Source organism: Hyperolius riggenbachi, chromosome 7 (genome assembly GCF_040937935.1).
Source record: "Hyperolius riggenbachi isolate aHypRig1 chromosome 7, aHypRig1.pri, whole genome shotgun sequence".
NCBI lineage: Eukaryota > Metazoa > Chordata > Amphibia > Anura > Hyperoliidae > Hyperolius > Hyperolius riggenbachi.
In genome coordinates, this window is record NC_090652.1 from 61,165,374 (window position 1) to 61,183,011 (window position 17,638).

At 48.1% G+C, this 17,638-nt stretch overlaps 1 protein-coding gene across 2 annotated transcripts in view; it reads left to right on the forward strand.

Annotated features, from left to right (window-relative positions):
* LOC137524319 (uncharacterized) overlaps positions 1 to 17,638 on the forward strand; it is a 59,171-nt gene that overhangs the window by 17,289 nt on the left and 24,244 nt on the right. For both annotated transcript variants that reach the window (XR_011022655.1, XM_068244043.1), the window contains exon 2: positions 2,442 to 2,568. Coding sequence is in view for 1 of the 2 variants with exons in the window: in XM_068244043.1 (XP_068100144.1) it covers positions 2,442 to 2,568 (127 nt within the window). In the remaining variant the exon portion in view is untranslated. The remainder of the gene's footprint in view (positions 1 to 2,441; positions 2,569 to 17,638) is intronic.

Consider the following 17,638-nt stretch of genomic DNA (forward strand, 5'->3'; position numbering starts at 1 on the left):
AAAGGCCCCTATACCTACCTACCTACATACCTACCTATACTTAAGGCCCTATACCCTGCTACCTATACTGAAGGTCCCTTTAACTACCTACCTACCTACAGGACACTATACCTACCTACCTACTGGCCATTATACCTACCTACCTACAGGCCACTATACCTACCTAAAGGCCCCCTATACGTACCTACCTACCTACCTACCTAAAGGCCCCTATACCTACCTACCTAAAGGCCCCTATACCTACCTACCTACATACCTACCTATACTTAAGGCCCTATACCCTGCTACCTATACTGAAGGTCCCTTTACCTACCTAAAGGCCCCTATACCTACCTACATACCTACCTATAATTAAGGCCTCTATATACCCTGTTACCTATACTGAAGGCCCATATACCCTGCTACCTATACTGAAGGCCCATATACCCTGCTACCTATACTGAAGGCCCATATACCTTTCTACCTATACTGCAGGCCCCTATACCTATACTGAAAGCTACCAATATTGAAGGCACCCATACCTAGCTAGCTATACTGAAGGCACCTTTACCTCGCTACCTATACTGCGGGCAACTATACCACAGATCGCACAATTCTTATGTGCAGGATTCGTTAGATTCGGGATTCGAAAGGTTCGAGATATTCGAGAACCTTTTCAGATTCGGATTCGGATTCGGATTCGAAAAAATTGTGGATTCGTCCCATCCCTAGTATTACATTTATGACTGCATGGCGGCAAAATGCATGCTATCCGCACGCTTCTTGTCCTCATGCAAGGCCTGGGTTGTTGTGTCTCAAAGCGTGGCCTTCTCCTCCTGCGCCACCTCCTGTTCCATCACGTGTGCTGCTGCTGGGTTAGCGTTGCCGGTCCCTTTTCCTGGAACCTCTTATCTGTATTACATTTATGACTGCATGGCGGCAAAATGCATGCTATCCGCACGCTTCTTGTCCTCATGCAAGGCCTGGGTTGTTGTGTCTCAAAGCGTGGCCTTCTCCTCCTGCGCCTCCTCCTGTTCCATCACGTGTGCTGCTGCTGGGTTAGCGTTACCGGTCCCTTTTCCTGGAACCTCTTATCTGTATTACATTTATGACTGCATGCCGACAAAAAGCATGTTACCTGTGCAAAGAAAACAGACATTTCCCGCATTTAAAAGACAGTTTTCCCTTTGAAACTTTAACATCGATTTTCTCAAAAACTATAAGCTCTTTTTGCTAATTTTTTTTCCTCTTGTACCCACTCCCAAGGTGCACATACCCTGTAAATTTGGGGTATGTAGCATGTAAGGAGGCTTTACAAAGCACAAAAGTTCGGGTCCCCATTGACTTCCATTAGGTTCGGCGTTCGGCTCGAACACCCGAACATCGCGGCCATGTTCGGCCTGTTCGGCCCGAACCCGAACATCTAGATGTTCGCCCAACACTAGTCAGGAGTGGCCTGGGAACGAGGTAAACTGAAAGGAGTGCAAAAAAAAAAACACAGTGCACCAGAATGGTGCTGGTTGAAAGTTTTTTTGTACTTTGAAAATAAATTGCATTTACAAAATGCCTATGAACCTGGTTATGTACCCTTCTATTAACCCATCTATGTGTTTTACTTATGTTTATACTTCACTAATATTTTCTGATTTCCCTGGGGGACCAGTTTGCATCCCACTCATTAATCAGTTAGTGCACTCACCCCTTTCCTCACAGATTTTTACAGGTCTGCCTGTGCCTCTTCCCCCCCTCCCCACCTTACATTTTGGTGGTCATCGTTTACAGGTCATGCATAATTGCAGGCAAAGTCACAATAGGTAAGGTACTGTACCTTTCCCAGATGGGGGCAACGTTGATGGTCCCCCCAGGGCTCTGGCCAGGCGGGTTGGCTGTCTGTGTTTCTCTGCTCCCCACCTCCTGGCCATGAGAGTGCTTGGGGGGTGTCTGTGCTGCTTTTCGGGGCATAGAAGGCCTACATGCAACATCCTGTTGAGATTCAAAGTGTTTTGTGTGGGCCAACTCCTGCAGGATATAGCAGTGAGGTAGTGTTGACCCTACATATTGTGTCAGGCAGATGCTTTCAGCAAATTCTATGCCATTAAGGGCCCATTTCCACGGACAGGTGAACTGTGTGCTCAGCACACAGTTGCCAGGCAGCAGTGCGCAGTAACCAAGCAGTAGCAAGCAGTAACCAAGCAGCAGCAAGCGGCTGCCAGGCAGCAGCAAGCAGTTGTGAAAGTGTGAGAGGCTTTTCACTGGCTATCAACTGCTAATGGAAAAGGGGCCTTAATTAGTGAATAGATAATCAGGCAGCCAGTATATAGTCCGGTGAACCTGGACAGAGCACACACCTCACTTTTTTCTTCAGTCGTAGAAATTAATTTTAATAAATTGCTTTGGATTATTTAATAAGCTGGTTGGTGGAGTGACATTTTTAGCCATTTAGTTGTCTATTTTACTTACAGGCAATTTCCTTCCTATGGATGAAGAAGTTCACTGGGAAGATAATTACTCTCCTATGATGGAAAAGGTGGAGGAGGCAAAAATGGAACCAAATTTCACAGATTTCCTAGTTCCCATCTTTGTATACAGGTAAGATACAATCACAGCAATAACAATGTGTGCATATTTTCACTATTATTTTTGTAAAATGTCACATTTTCATACAGATGAAAATATGTGAACATGTGAAAACACGTCACCAAATGTATAAAAGTCTATGATAATGAGAAAACAAATTTTCACACAGAAGAGTACTATATTTTTGGGACTATAAGACATACTTTTTCTCCCCCTAAAGTGGGAGGAAAAAGTCCCTGTGTCTTGTAGTCCGAATGTGCCCCCTAACAGATGATGCAGATAGCACAGCGGAAATTCTCTTACCTATCTGTGTGCTCACTGGGGCTCCTTGGTACCGGTCACTCCACAGCGGGGCAACAGTAGTGGGATCCAAGCATCTCAGCATACCGGCAGCTTTCCTCTGAATTTTCTGGTCTTGCGGTGGCGGGACAGAATAAGGGTGATCCTAGCGGTGGCTGCCATTGCTGTATCCTCCAAACTCCCTGCACTTGCATTGGCGGGACAGAAGAGGAGTGATCCCAGTGGTGGCTGCAGTGGCGGTATCCTCAAAACTACCTGTACTTGCGGTTAAAGGAGGACAAAAGAGGGCGGTACAGGAAATTTGGGCGCATGAGGCAGGTGGACAAAAAGGGCGCCGCCATTCACTCGCATAATAAATATCGTTTAATGGGCGCCCAACAGGAAAAAAGGGCGCCGGAGAAAAATAACGTTTTATAAGCGGCGCCCGGAGACTTTTAATGTTTTATAACTGCTTCTCATGATTACACATTATTTAATGATTTCTAATTTTTTAATCATTATTTTTAAACGAAAAACAGTACAATATTTTTTTAAAACATTATTTTTAAACTAAAAACAGTACAATATTTTTAAAACATTATTTTTAAAAGAAAAACGGCACAATATTTTTTAAAACTTTATTAATTCATGCTTATCACAGGGGGTCTTAGGTTTAGGCACCACCAGGGGGGTCTTAGGTTTAGGCACCACCAGGGGGGTCTTAGGTTTAGGCACCACCAGGGGGGTCTTAGGTTTAGGCACCACCAGGGGGGTCTAGGGGTTAGGGGTAGGTACAGGGAGGGTTCTGTATGAGAGTAGGGTTAGGTATCGTTTTAGTAAAATTCTTATTAATCCTTTATAAAACGTTATTATACATTTCACTTTTTAAACAGAGAAGATTAACGTTTTTACAATTGCCGATTTCATACACATTATTTAATGATTTATAACTTTATAAAACATTATTTTTAAACGAAATATAGCACAATTTTTTTTAAACGTTATTCATGCTTATCGTTTAAAACCCTGCGCCCTTTGTTCCCCGAGGCCCTTTTTTAACGTACGCGTACTGGGTGGCCACACTACTACACCCTCGGTACAGGCACAAAGTGGCGGACCTGTTACCAACTCACCTGAAGGTGGAAAGGATGCAGCACATGCAGAACAAGACAGGACGCTCCAGCGATCTCATGGTGATGTCGGACATGCGGACGTTCTTTAGTCCAACGACTCGCCGTAGCCCTTCCGGATCCACCCTCCACCAACGCCTGAAACGGCAGCTAGCCGACTACCTGGCCTTAAGTGTGGATGTAGACACTGCTGTGAACAGCGATGAGGATCCCTTGAACTACTGGGTGCGCAGGCTTGACCTGTGGCCAGAGCTGTCCCAATTTCCCATCCAACTTCTCTCCTGCCCTGCCGCAAGCGTCCTGTCAGAAAGGACCTTCAGCGCAGCTGGAGGCATTGTCACTGAGAAGAGAAGTCGCCTAAGTCACAAAACTGTTAAGTACCTCACCTTTATCAAAATGAGGCATGGATCCCGGAGGGCTGCTGCCCGCCCCAAGACTAAGTCAGTCCCCGCACACACAGCATCTCTGCCTGCACGCCGTGTGACTGTCTGCCTGGCCTGCCCCAAGAAGACTAAGTTGCTCCCAGTCCCTCCACACAGCATGTCTGCCTGCAGACCGCTTCACTACCTTCTCCGCCACCGCCAACAGGGTCCGGGACTCCAGGCGGATTGCTGAATTTTTTAGGCCGCTGCTAGCAGCGGCCGCTGTAATAATTTTTCTGGTGCGTGTACATGACTGCCTAATTTTTCTGGCTGCACTGCGGGCAGCTGCAACAACAAAAGAAAAGGCATGTACATGCACCCATTCCCCTTCGTGATCATTACCTTGCCGTGGTGAAGGGGCTTGCGTATCACAATGAAGCAATGACCGGCGCCTAGATGAGTGTCTCGGGGGGCACACCCACGATAATAAGGTTGTTGCCTCATTGTGGTCAGACCAAATTTGATCAGCTGGACAGTCACTGTTCTGTCATTCAGCTACATCAGCCAGGCGACCATATGGGCTGTAAAGCCACCAAAACCTGCACTCTCGCCATGGTACGCACCAGTCCAGCACGGCCGTCACTACACAAACAGCTATTTGCGATGCGTTACACGGTGAGTTTGGTGTGTCAGTGTGAAGCAGTACCTTAATTACACTACCTGATTGATGTATACACATGCAAGATGTTTGAAAGCACTTTAGGCCTGTCATTTAGCATTCAATGTGATTTTTGCCCTTAAAACGCTGCTTTGCGTCAAATCCAGATTTTTCCTGGGGACTTTTGGCATGCATCCCACTCCTCCACCTGGGGGTCCAGGTGTTAGACCCCTTGAAACATCTTTTCCATCACTTTTGTGGCCAGCATAATTTTTTTTTTCAAAGTTCGCATCCCCATTGAAGTCTATTGCGGTTCGCGAACTTTTGCGCGAACCCGGTTCGCGAACCTAAAATCGGAGGTTCGGCCCCACTCTACTTATCATGTCACATGTCGGGTATCCTTTAACACGTGCTGACTGGTTAGTGAATCAAGCCCTATGACAGATGATGTAGCAAACCTGACGGTAGTATAAATTTACATGTATCAAAGGAAAGAAGAATGAATTTCATGACGAGGTTTCCAGGGGGTCCGTACGCAGTGCGTACGGACCCCCTGGAAACCCCACCGGAGCCGCAACGGTTTGGCCAGGAATCGCTATACAGCTGCAAAATGGCTGTATAAAGATAACTTTTTATTTTTAAAACTTTTTTTATGTTCAGAGTGCGGGAAATAAAAAAAAAATGACATGGAGTCCTCCCCCCGAGCACTTTTAACCCCTTGTCTCTCATGAAGGCTGGAATAGCCAGAATGCTTTGCCCCGGCCGAGTGGGGCTTTGCACCCTGAGCTATACCAGCCCGCATGGTCCATGGTATGGGGGTGCTCCAGGGGAGAGGGGTGGGCCAAGCCTCCCCCCCCCCAACTCGCCCCCCCCCCCCCCCCCCCCCCCCCCGGAGCCCTTGTCCAATCCACTGGTGCCATAGGAGGAATTGGGGGCGATGACTCCCTGGGGGTGTCATGGTGGCTTCTGAGAGTCCCCTTTAAGAAGGGGACCCCTAGATGCCCACCCCCCTTACCAGGGTACAAAGTACCCCTTACCCATTTCCACAAAAGGTTAAATGAAATACAAACACAACAATGAATAAAGTCCTTTATTAATCTTAATTAACCAGAAATACTTACATGTATCTTTTTAAAAAAAAGTTCCCATGCCAATAGCCTCGGAAATGTCCCACCCCAACATAACCTCCAAATTTGGTTTTTCTAGCATATAAGGGGGCTTTGCTATTAAATGGGTTATTTCGCGAAAAAAGTAGGCAGTTAAAAAATGTGACAGATGACAGGTTTTGGGCCAGTCCATCTTTTTAAGGGGGATTCGCAGGGCTTTCTTTGTTTTCAACAGCATTTCCTGAACAACAGTTTAACTGCCAAAATAGCAAGATACCAGCCGGCCTCCCTAATCACTTGCACACTATTATGTCAGTTAAATTTTGCAACTGTTGTTCAGGAAATGCTCTCGCTCCTATTCTGCCCAGCCAATCTGCCCCAGAGGGAGACTTCCGTGTGTCGGGCTGCCATTGCTATGCAGTGGCAAACATAAGCTGGAGGAGGGCGCGTCACTGCTCCTGAATGCTTCGGAAGCAGGAGCCGAAGGGAAGGATCATGACACGCCCTCCTCCAGCTTATGCTTGCCGTTGCGTAGCATAGGCAGCCCGACACACGGAAGTCTCCCTCTGGGGCGGATTGGCTGGGCAGAATAGGAGCGAGAGCGGTTGTCTCTCGCTCCTCATAGCAGGCTTCGGCGGGTCACTGCTGTATAGTGCGCTCTGATGTGGGGGAACATGAAACTAGGATAATGCACTGCCGCACTGTAAAAAAGGAATCCCCTCTCACGTAATGAGCTGCCCCATAACCCGTCGCCGTCAGTGTGTCAGATGCCGTCTATAAGGTATATTTTTTAAAAAAAGCTACACTGCACAGCAGAAAGATATGCTGTTTTCGCACAGACTGTTGTTGCAATTTTGATTTATGCTACAGACAGAAATTGGTAAAGTTTGATAGTACTCCTTTAAGGTAATTCTGTGTAACTTTGCAGAATCACATGTAACTTGGAAAAACAAAACGGTAATTACGATCAAGATTGTAATTCCGAAAATGAAGCAAAATTTCATTAATGCAATTGTCCATTATAATCAACAGTAATCTTTAGTCTCACCTTCTTAACAACTCCAATTACACCACCATCACAACTCTTGAGTCATCTCAACTCCAGTCATAAACTCATCATGCTTTCATCACACTTACAGTCATGCTTTTATCAGATCTCCAGTCATGCCTTCATCACATTCATCACAGTTCCAATTACACCACCACTCTGCTAGTACTCCAGTCCCATCTTCAATAGATCTCAAGGTCTATTTTCATCCCACCTCCAGTTCCACTTTCCTCACACCTCCAGTTCCACTCTCATCCCACCTCCAGTTACATCTTCCTCACACCTCCAGTTCCACTCTCATCCCACCTCCAGTCACACCTTTCTCACACCTCCAGTTCCACTTTCATCCCACCTTCAGTCACACTTTCCTCTCACCTCCAGTTTTACTTTCATCCCGCCTTCGTCACACCATCCTCACACCTCCAGTTCTACTTTTCTCCCACTTCCATTCACACCTTTCTCACACCTCCAGTTCTACTTTCATCCTACCTCCAATCACACCTTTCCCACACCTCTAGTTCTACTTTCATCCCACCTCCAATCACACCTTTCTCACACCTCCAGTTCCACTTTCATCCTACCTCCAGTCACACCTTCCTCACACCTCTAGTTCCACTTTCATCCCACTTCCATTCACACCTTTCTCACACCTCCAGTTCCACTTTCATCCCACCTCCAATCACACCTTTCTCACACCTCCAGTTCCACTTTCATCCCACTTCCATTCAGGGCTCTTTTCCACTATGAAATGCGATCGCCATTGCGATCGCAATTACGATCGCGATCGCAATCACATTTCAATTTCCACCATGCGATTGCGATTGTGATTGAGCTACTATACTCATTATAGTCCAGCTCAATCGCATACAAAACGCAGCAGGACGACGATTGCGCTTTGACCAAAATCGCATCGCAATCGGATCGCACTAATGGAAATTGCTGCTGCAGTTTCCATTAGTTTAATGTACCTTGCGATTTGCAGTCAGAAGCAAATCGCAGGCTAGTGGAAAAAGGCCCTCACACCTTTCTCAGACCTCCAGTTCTACTTTCATCCCACTTCCATTCACACCTTTCTCACACCTCCAGTTCCACTTTCATCCTACCTCCAGTCACACCTTCCTCACATCTCCAGTTCCACTTTCATCCCACCTCTAGTCACACCTTCCTCACACCTCCCATCACACCTTTCTCACACCTCCGGTTCCACCTTCATCCCACCTCCAGTCACACCTTCCTCACATCTCCCATCACACCTTTCTCACACCTCCAGTTCCACTTTCATCCTACGTCCAGTCACACCTTCCTCACACCTCTAGTCATGCCTTCCTCACACCTCCAGTTCCATTTTCATTTAACCTCCAGTCAAACCTTCCTCACACCTCCAGTTCCACTTTCATCCCACCTTCAGTCACACCTTACTCACACCTCCAGTTCCACTTTCATCCCACCTCCAGTCACACCTTCCTCACACCTCCAGTTCCACTTTCATCCCACCTTCAGTCACACCTTACTCACACCTCCAGTTCCACTTTCATCCCACCTTCTGTCACACCTTACTCACACCTCCTGTTCCACTTTCATCCCACCTCCAGTCACACCTTCCTCACAATTTTAGTTCCACTTTCATCCCACCTTCAGTCACACCTTACTCACACCTCCAGTTCCACTTTCATACCACCTCCAGTCACACCTTCCTCACACCTCCAGTTCCACTTTCATCCCACCTTCAGTCACACCTTCCTCACACCTCCAGCTCCACTTTCATCCCACCTTCTGTCACACCTTACTCACACCTCCTGTTCCACTTTCATCCCACCTCCACTCACTCCTTCCTCACACCTCCAGTTCCACTTTCATCCCACCTTCAGTCACACCTTACTCACACCTCCAGTTCCACTTTCATCCCACCTTCAGTCACACCTTACTCACACACCCTGTTCCACTTTTATCCCACCTCCAGTCACACCTTCCTCACACCTCCAGTTCCACTTTCATCCCACCTTCAGTCACACCTTACTCACACCTCCTGTTCCACTTTCATCCCACCTCCAGTCACACCCCCCCACACCTCCAGTTCCTCTTTCATCCCACCTCCAGTCACACCTTCCTTATACCACTAGTTCCACTTTCATCCCACCTCCCGTCACATCTTCCTTACACCTCATGTTCCACTTCTATCCCACCTCCAGTTACACCTTCCTCACACCTCCAGTTCCACTTTCATCCCACCTCCAGTCACACTTTCCTCACACTTCCCGTCACACCTTTCTCACACCTCCAGTTCCACTTTCATCCCATCTACAGTCACACCTTCCTCACACCTCCAGTTGCACTTTCATCCCACCTCCAGTTACACCTTCCTCACACCTCCAGTTCCACTTTTATCCCACCTACAGTCACACTTTCCTCACACCTCCAGTTCTACTTTCATCACACCTTTCTCACACCTCCCGTCACACCTTCCTTACACCTCAAGTTTCACTTTAATCCCACCTCCAGCCTGTGTCTAGAGGTACGGGCGAGAATGGTCCGTAGCCTTCCTTCGGCCCAATGGAAGTAGGCTGAAAAAGCAATGTCTTGGGTGAGAGGGGTCACTGGCAATCCTCAGTGCCCTAAAGCGCCGTCTGGAGCTGTATAGGAGGGCCAGTGAGAGGAGGGGTGTAACGATCGGTGTAACACAGAGAGGGTCTTATTACCGGTGATCTGCAGTATCACCGAGAATACAGATATATACCCGATTATTGATGATCTGCAGTATCACCGATAATCAGATATATCTCTAACCTCTGGACACCTGAGTGATGAGAGTGTTTGGTGCAACAGTATTACTTTGAGGACTGCACCTGAGATGCAGATGCAAAGCAGTAAGGAGTACTGCACAAAAGCACTTTCCTTCCGTTAGCCTAAACCCTCCCAGGGGAGGAGTCAGGCAGAGCGTAGGAAGGACAGAACGTGAGTGACATCCAAGGGGGAGTGTCACTAACAGATCTGTGAACTATCTCCTAACAGTGGAGATAGCTCTCGAGGTCGGGCAGGCCAGGTCGTCAACACACAGACAGATCAAGTACAAAGACAGGAGACAGATGCGGAATCCTAAGGCAAGCCGAGTTCGGCAACAGGGTATCAGAATAGCGTAGTACAAAATCAGAGATCAGAAGAGTAGTCAGGAAAGCAGAAGGTCATAACAAATAATCAACAATGTCTAGTCTTGGGTGTGAGCTCCTTGATCATCAACACCCTGGAACTAGCCTAGAGAATAACACAGATGATAACAGATTCCTAGTCTGGGGTGTGAGTTCCTTGATCATCAACACCCTGGAACTAGCCTAGAGAATAACACAGGTGGTAACAGATTCCTAGACTAAGGGGTGAGGTCCTTGGTCATCAACACCTCGGGACTAATCTAGAGACAAAGACAGATAATCGCGCAGATAACTGACAACGGGTCTGAGTGCTACCACGTAGTGATCGCAACGCCAGACACCAGAGAAATGACCAGCACCCAGTATATATACTATAGCGCTCTCCAGCGCCTCCCCTAAGTGCTGGACCAATGAGAACTGGTGAAAATGTCAGCTGACCGGCTTGGTCAGCTGGCTCTCTTCTGGCTGTCATATAAGCTCTGCCTCTCAGCGCACGCACGCGTCCTTCTGAACCTGTGTGGACTATCAGTCCCAGCCACACCAGTACAATGTTGCAATGTTTCTGCTGGCTTGCACGCGGGGTCAGCCGCACCGCTATCCGAGTATGCAGCGGCCCCCCCGCGTCTAGCCACCTTGTCAGTGGCAGGTCCATGCGTACAAACCGCCGCATCGGACGCGGACTCCACCGCCTTGTCCACAGAGCATGCGGCGGTTTATCCGCATTCTGACACGCCAGCCTCCATAGAGGACGCGGAATCAGCCGCCTCACTCTGAGTACTAGCGGCGGCTCTTCCACGTGTCCACAGTACCCCCCCCCCCCTCCCTGAGGAGTGGACTCCGGACAGCTTCTTTCCTGTTTCTCAGGATATAAAGCGTGGAACTCCCTTCTTAACTTGTCCGCATGCATGCGACACTCAGGTACCCATGATCTCTCCTCGATACCATACCCTTTCCAGTGAACTAAATACTGAACTAAGTTCTGTACCACACGTGAGTCTAAAATCTTTTCTACTTCGTACTCAGGTTGGTCATCCACCATCACAGGAGGAGGAGGAGTGGAACCCATATGGACTGCTGGTTTAAGCAGGGACACATGAAAGGATCTTACACCCCGCATGCTGGCCGGAAGATCAATGGCATAAGTAATATTGTTGATCTTCCTGGTTACCGGGAAAGGACCCACAAACCTGGGCCCTAACTTGGGCGAGGGCTGTTTCAGGGTTAAATGACGTGTGGACACCCAGACCAAGTCTCCTGGCTGAAACTTCCACTCTAAGGATCGTCTTTTGTTAGCTTGACCTTTCTGACTTTGAAAAGCCTTCTCTAAATTATTTTTCACGATCCCCCAAATATCTTCAAATGATTTTTGCCAAGCCTCCAGAGCTGGAAACGGAGTGGAAGCTATCGGCAAAGGGGAAAACTTAGGCAACCTTCCAGTTACCACCTGGAACGGAGAAAATCCAGAGGAAGAGCTTTTCAAATTATTGTGTGCAAATTCTGCAAACGGCAAGAATTTGACCCAATCATTCTGCGCATCCGCAACATAACATCTCAAAAACTGTTCTAGTGACTGATTGACTCTCTCAGTCTGACCATTGGTCTGTGGGTGGTAGCCCGATGAAAATGACAGTTCCATGCCCATTTGATGACAAAATGCCCTCCAAAATCTAGAAACAAACTGGACCCCCCGATCTGACACTATGTTTTCCGGAATGCCATGTAGTCGGAAAACGTGGATGATGAAAAGATCGGCCAGCTCCTGGGCCGAGAGGGGAGTCCTTTCAAGGGCACAAAATGGGCCATTTTACTGAAACGGTCGACTACCACCCAAATGACCGACATGCCCTCAGATCTTGGAAGCTCGCCCACAAAATCCATGGACAAATAGGTCCATGGTTCACTCGGGGTGGGCAAAGGCTGCAACGTTCCCACAGGTGCCAGCCGGGAGGGTTTACTTCTTGCACACACTGCACATTCTCTCACATACTCCTTGCAGTCAGTTGCCAATGAAGGCCACCATGCACACCTAGCAACAAGAACCTGTGTTCTGGTGGCACCAGGGTGTCCAGCATTTTTGTGGGAGTGGAACATCTGCAATATCTGGAGGCGGAATGGCAATGGTACAAACATAACTCCCTGAGGCTTTCCTTCAGGGACATCCTGCTGGAACGGACTTAAAGTCTCCGTCCAGTCTCTCCAAGTCTCTGTGGCTGCCAACACTACTCTCTGAGGAACAATGGTCACTGGGTCTGAGGGCTGTGCTGTCTCCGGTTCAAAGCATCTGGACAGGGCATCCGCTTTAATGTTTCTACTACCCGGAGTGTACGTAATTATAAACCTGAATCTCGAGAAAAACAAAGACCATCGAGCCTGACGGGGGCTTAGTCTTTTAGCCCCCTCAATGTATTCCAAATTTTTGTGATCAGTATAAACTGTAATCGTATGTTCTGCTCCCTCTAGCCAATGACGCCACTCTTCAAAGGCCAATTTGATGGCTAGGAGCTCCCTGTTGCCTATATCGTAGTTTTTCTCTGCTGGTGAAAACCTACGAGAGAAATAGGCACAGGGGTGCAATCTACCCTGCAACCCAGAGCACTGAGACAGCACAGCCCCTACCCCGACCTCTGTGGCGTCTACCTCTACAATAAAGGGATAGGAGGTGTCAACGTGTCTCAAAATGGGTGCCGAGCAAAACAATTCTTTCAAACTGGAGAAAGCAGCCAGAGCTTCGGGGGACCAATGGTTAGTATCTGCCCCTTTCTTAGTGAGACTGGTGAGGGGTGCAATGACTGTGGAATACCCCTTTATGAACCTTCTATAGTAATTAGCAAAGCCTAAAAATCTCTGGAGGGATTTCAGTCCCACTGGCTGTGGCCATTCCAGAACAGCAGAGACTTTGGCAGGATCCATAGACAGGCCCGAGGTGGAAATTATGTACCCCAAAAAAGCGACCGAAGTCACCTCAAAAATGCATTTCTCCAATTTGGCATACAGCATGTTTTGTCTTAACTTGTTCAGCACAAACTTGACGTGAGTCCTGTGCTCAGAGAGATTGTCAGAGAAAATCAGTATATCATCGAGATATACTAGGACAAATCTTCCCAACACCTCCCTAAATACCTCATTAATTAATTCCTGAAAAATGGCTGGGGCGTTACACAACCCGAAGGGCATCACCAGGTACTCGTAATGCCCATCGGGTGTGTTAAAGGCCGTTTTCCATTCATCGCCCTCTCTGATCCGCACCAGGTTGTATGCACCCCTCAAATCCAATTTCGAGAAAATCTTAGCATTAGTGACCTGAGTGAATAAATCGTCTATCAAAGGTAATGGATAGCGATTTTTTACTGTGATCTTATTCAGACCCCGGTAATCAATGCAAGGCCGAAGGCCTCCGTCCTTTTTTTTTAACAAAAAAGAAACCCGCTCCGGCAGGTGACCGGGAAGGGCGAATGAATCCCTTAGCTAAGTTTTCACGGATATACTCCTGCATGGCCACTTTTTCCGACCCAGATAAATTGTAGAGATGACCTCTAGGGGGCATACAACCAGATTGGAGATCAATAGGGCAATCGAAAGGGCGATGTGGAGGCAATTTATCAGTGGCTTTCGGACAAAACACATCTGAAAACTCGGAATACTGTTCCGGTACCCCCTCCAAATGAATCCTGGTCTGGCCCAAGGTCACCTTCACTAAACAATGATGGAAACAATGGGCTGACCAGCTCGTTAGCTGACCAGTGGCCCAATTAATCTGAGGGGAGTGAAGGTGTAACCACGGCATGCCCAGGATAATTGTGGAGGTAGTCATGCGTAATACAAAACACTGTAACTTTTCTCCATGCAGCACCCCTATAGTGACTTCCACCTCTGGTGTCTCAGACAGAGGACGGTTACGTTGCAGGGGGGAATCATCCACTGCCGTAACCTGGACGGGTGGTTTTACCGGGGTGAGCGGAATACCTAATTTCTTAGCAAATTCGTAATCCATAAAATTAGCCGCTGAGCCTGAATCAACAAAGGCCTCAGTGGCTTCAGCTTTATTCTCCCATGTAATTGTACAAGGGAGAAGCAACCGTTTATCCTCAAGGGGTGAGAGCTGTGCGCCTAGGGTATTACCCCCAACTACTCCTAGGCAGTAGCGTTTCACGACTTCTTAGGGCAATTCCGTACTCTATGACCCCCCTCTGCACAATAAAGGCACAGCTGCTCAGAAATCCTGCGTCTCCGCTCCACTTGAGACAACTTGGACCGACCAATCTGCATTGGCTCGGGTGGAGGTGAAACGGGAGGAAGTGGAGACACAGGAGGGGCTGCGTAGGACACTAATTTTACCTGGTTTCTACCCCGGGTCTGCCTCTGATAGCGTAGCCTACGATCAATTCTAATGGCCGATGTAATGGCCTCATCGATGGTCTTAGGTTTAGGCTGACTTAACATAAGATCAGAGACTTCATCTGATAACCCTGATAAAAAGCAATCCAAAAGGGCATAGGTGCCCCACCTGGCTGACACTGACACTGACCACCTCCTAAATTCAGCAGCTTACTCCTCGACCGGACTCTTGCCTTGACGCAACAACTTGAGCTTCCGCTCAGAGGTCGAGGCAATGTCCGGATCGTCGTAAATTATTGCCATGGCTTTAAAAAATTCCTCTACCGAGGTCAGGGCTAAATCACCGGCAGGTAGACTGTACGCCCAGGTCTGAGAATCGCCTGATAACAAGGTCTTAATAAATGTGACCCTTTGGCCATAGTTACAGAAGATCCAGGTCTCAACTCAAAGTAAGACAACACTCTGCTCCTAAAATTTCGGAAGTCAGATCTGTGACCAGAAAATTTTTCAGGTACAGACATACGTATGTCTGTGCTAGGAGGGGATCGCACTTCATCCACGACCGTCTGGAGGGTTCGTAAGGACCCGGACAAAGCATCAATTAATGTCTGGTGACTACCCAGCACTTGATTGATTTTATCCACCGAAGTGGTAAGTGCCCCCAGACGGTCAGTGTGTGCGTCCATTAGCATTTTTTGGGTCTGGCGTTCTGTAACGATCGGTGTAACACAGAGAGGGTCTTATTACCGGTGATCTGCAGTATCACCGAGAATACAGATATATACCCGATTATTGATGACCTGCAGTATCACCGATAATCAGATATATCTCTAACCTCTGGACACCTGAGTGATGAGTGTTTGGTGCAACAGTATTACTTTGAGGACTGCACCTGAGGAGCAGGTGCATCGCAGTAAGGAGTACTGCACAAAAGCACTTTCCTTCCGTTAGCCTAAACCCTCCCGGGGGAGGAGTCAGGCAGAGCGTAGGAAGGACAGAACGTGAGTGACACCCAAGGGGGAGTGTCACTAACAGATCTGTGAACTATCTCCTAACAGTGGAGATAGCTCTCAAGGTCGGGCAGGCCAGGTCGTCAACACACAGACAGATCAAGTACAAAGACAGGAGACAGATGCGGAATCCTAAGGCAAGCCGAGTTCGGCAACATGGTATCAAAATAGCGTAGTACAAAATCAGAGATCAGAGGAGTAGTCAGGAAAACAGAAGGTCATAACAAATAATCAACAATGCCTAGTCTTGGGTGCGAGCTCCTTGATCATCAACACCCTGGAACTAGCCTAGAGAATAACACAGATGATAACAGATTCCTAGTCTGGGGTGTGAGTTCCTTGATCATCAACACCCTGGAACTAATCTAGAGAATAACACAGGTGGTAACAGATTCCTAGACTAAGGTGTGAGGTCCTTGGTCATCAACACCTCGGGACTAATCTAGAGACAAAGACAGATAATCGCACAGATAACTGACAACGGGTCTGAATGCTACCACGTAGTGATCGCAACGCCAGACACCAGAGAAATGACCAGCACCCAGTATATATACTATAGCGCTCTCCAGCGCCTCCCCTAAGTGCTGGACCAATGAGAACTGGTGAAAATGTCAGCTGACCGGCTTGGTCAGCTGACTCTCTTCTGGCTGTCATATAAGCTCTGCCTCTCAGCACGCGCGCGTCCTTCTGAACCTGTGTGGACTATCAGTCCCAGCCACATAAGTACAATGTTGCAATGTTTCTGCTGGCTTGCACGCGGGGTCAGCCGCACCGCTATCCGAGCATGCGGCGGCCCCCCCGCGTCTAGCCACCTTGTCAGTGGCGGGTCCATGCGTACAAACCGTCGCATCGGACGCGGACTCCACCGCCTTGTCCATAGAGCATGCGGCGGTTTCTCCACGTTCTGACACGCCAGCCTCCATAGAGGACGCGGAATCAGCCGCCTCACTCTGAGTACTAGCGGCGGCTCTTCCGCGTTTCCTCACAAGGGGTTGATCCACTCCACCGACCTGATGACCCTCTGCAGTTTGTGCCTGTCATCAGCACTAGAGATGTCCCGAATGGTTCGCCAGCGAACGGTTCCAGGCGAACTTCGGGTGGTTCGCCTTCCGGAAGTTCGATTCGCCCCCATGATGCTCCATTGAGCAGAACTTTGACCCTCTACATCAGTCAGCAGGCACATTGTCTCCAATCAGACTGCACTCACTCCTGGAGCCCCCCCCCCCCCCTTATAAAAGGCAAGGTTTTCCTCACTCGTCTGCCTACAGTAATTAGTTAAGGGACAGCTGCTGACAGACTCTGCTAGGGAGAGTTTAGTTAGGCTGTTGTAGGCTTGTTTCTAGCTAATTGTTGTTCCTTATATTACTCCCTCTCTCCCGGAGGGAGGAGGGTCTTGTCTTCCAGGGAATTGTAGTATATCAAAAGCCAGCTTACATACCTTAGCCGGGAATTGAACCCAGGTCTGAGTGCGTGGTAGGTAGCTCACAACCCCACTATACCACCACCAACACTACATGCTGAAGGCAGCCTAGCATGTACCATTATGATATATCCAAGAGAAAAATGAGCTTGCTTAAAGATTTGTAGTATGTCAAAAGCCAGCTTACATACCTTGGCTGGGAATTGAACCCAGGTCTGAATGCGTGGTAGGTAGCTCACTTCCCCAGTATACCACCACCAACACTACATGCTGAAGCCAACCTAGCATGTACCATTGTTATATACCCAAGAGAAAAATGAGCTCTCTCTCTCTCTCTCTCTCTAGGACTTGATGCCATTGAAGTGAATTTTCAGCTTAAAACCATCAACTGATACCAGCAGAATTTCACAGGCAATTTCGGAATTCTGCCGGATTGAAAAAGCAATTCCGTTCCTACCAAACGGAATGGAATGACCAATTTCTACCCAAAATTGCGAAAAATACAATTCCGCAGAAAGCGGTGACCATCCCTATGAGAGAGAGAGATGAATCTACATGGCTATCTGGGGTTCTCTTCGGACAACTATTGAA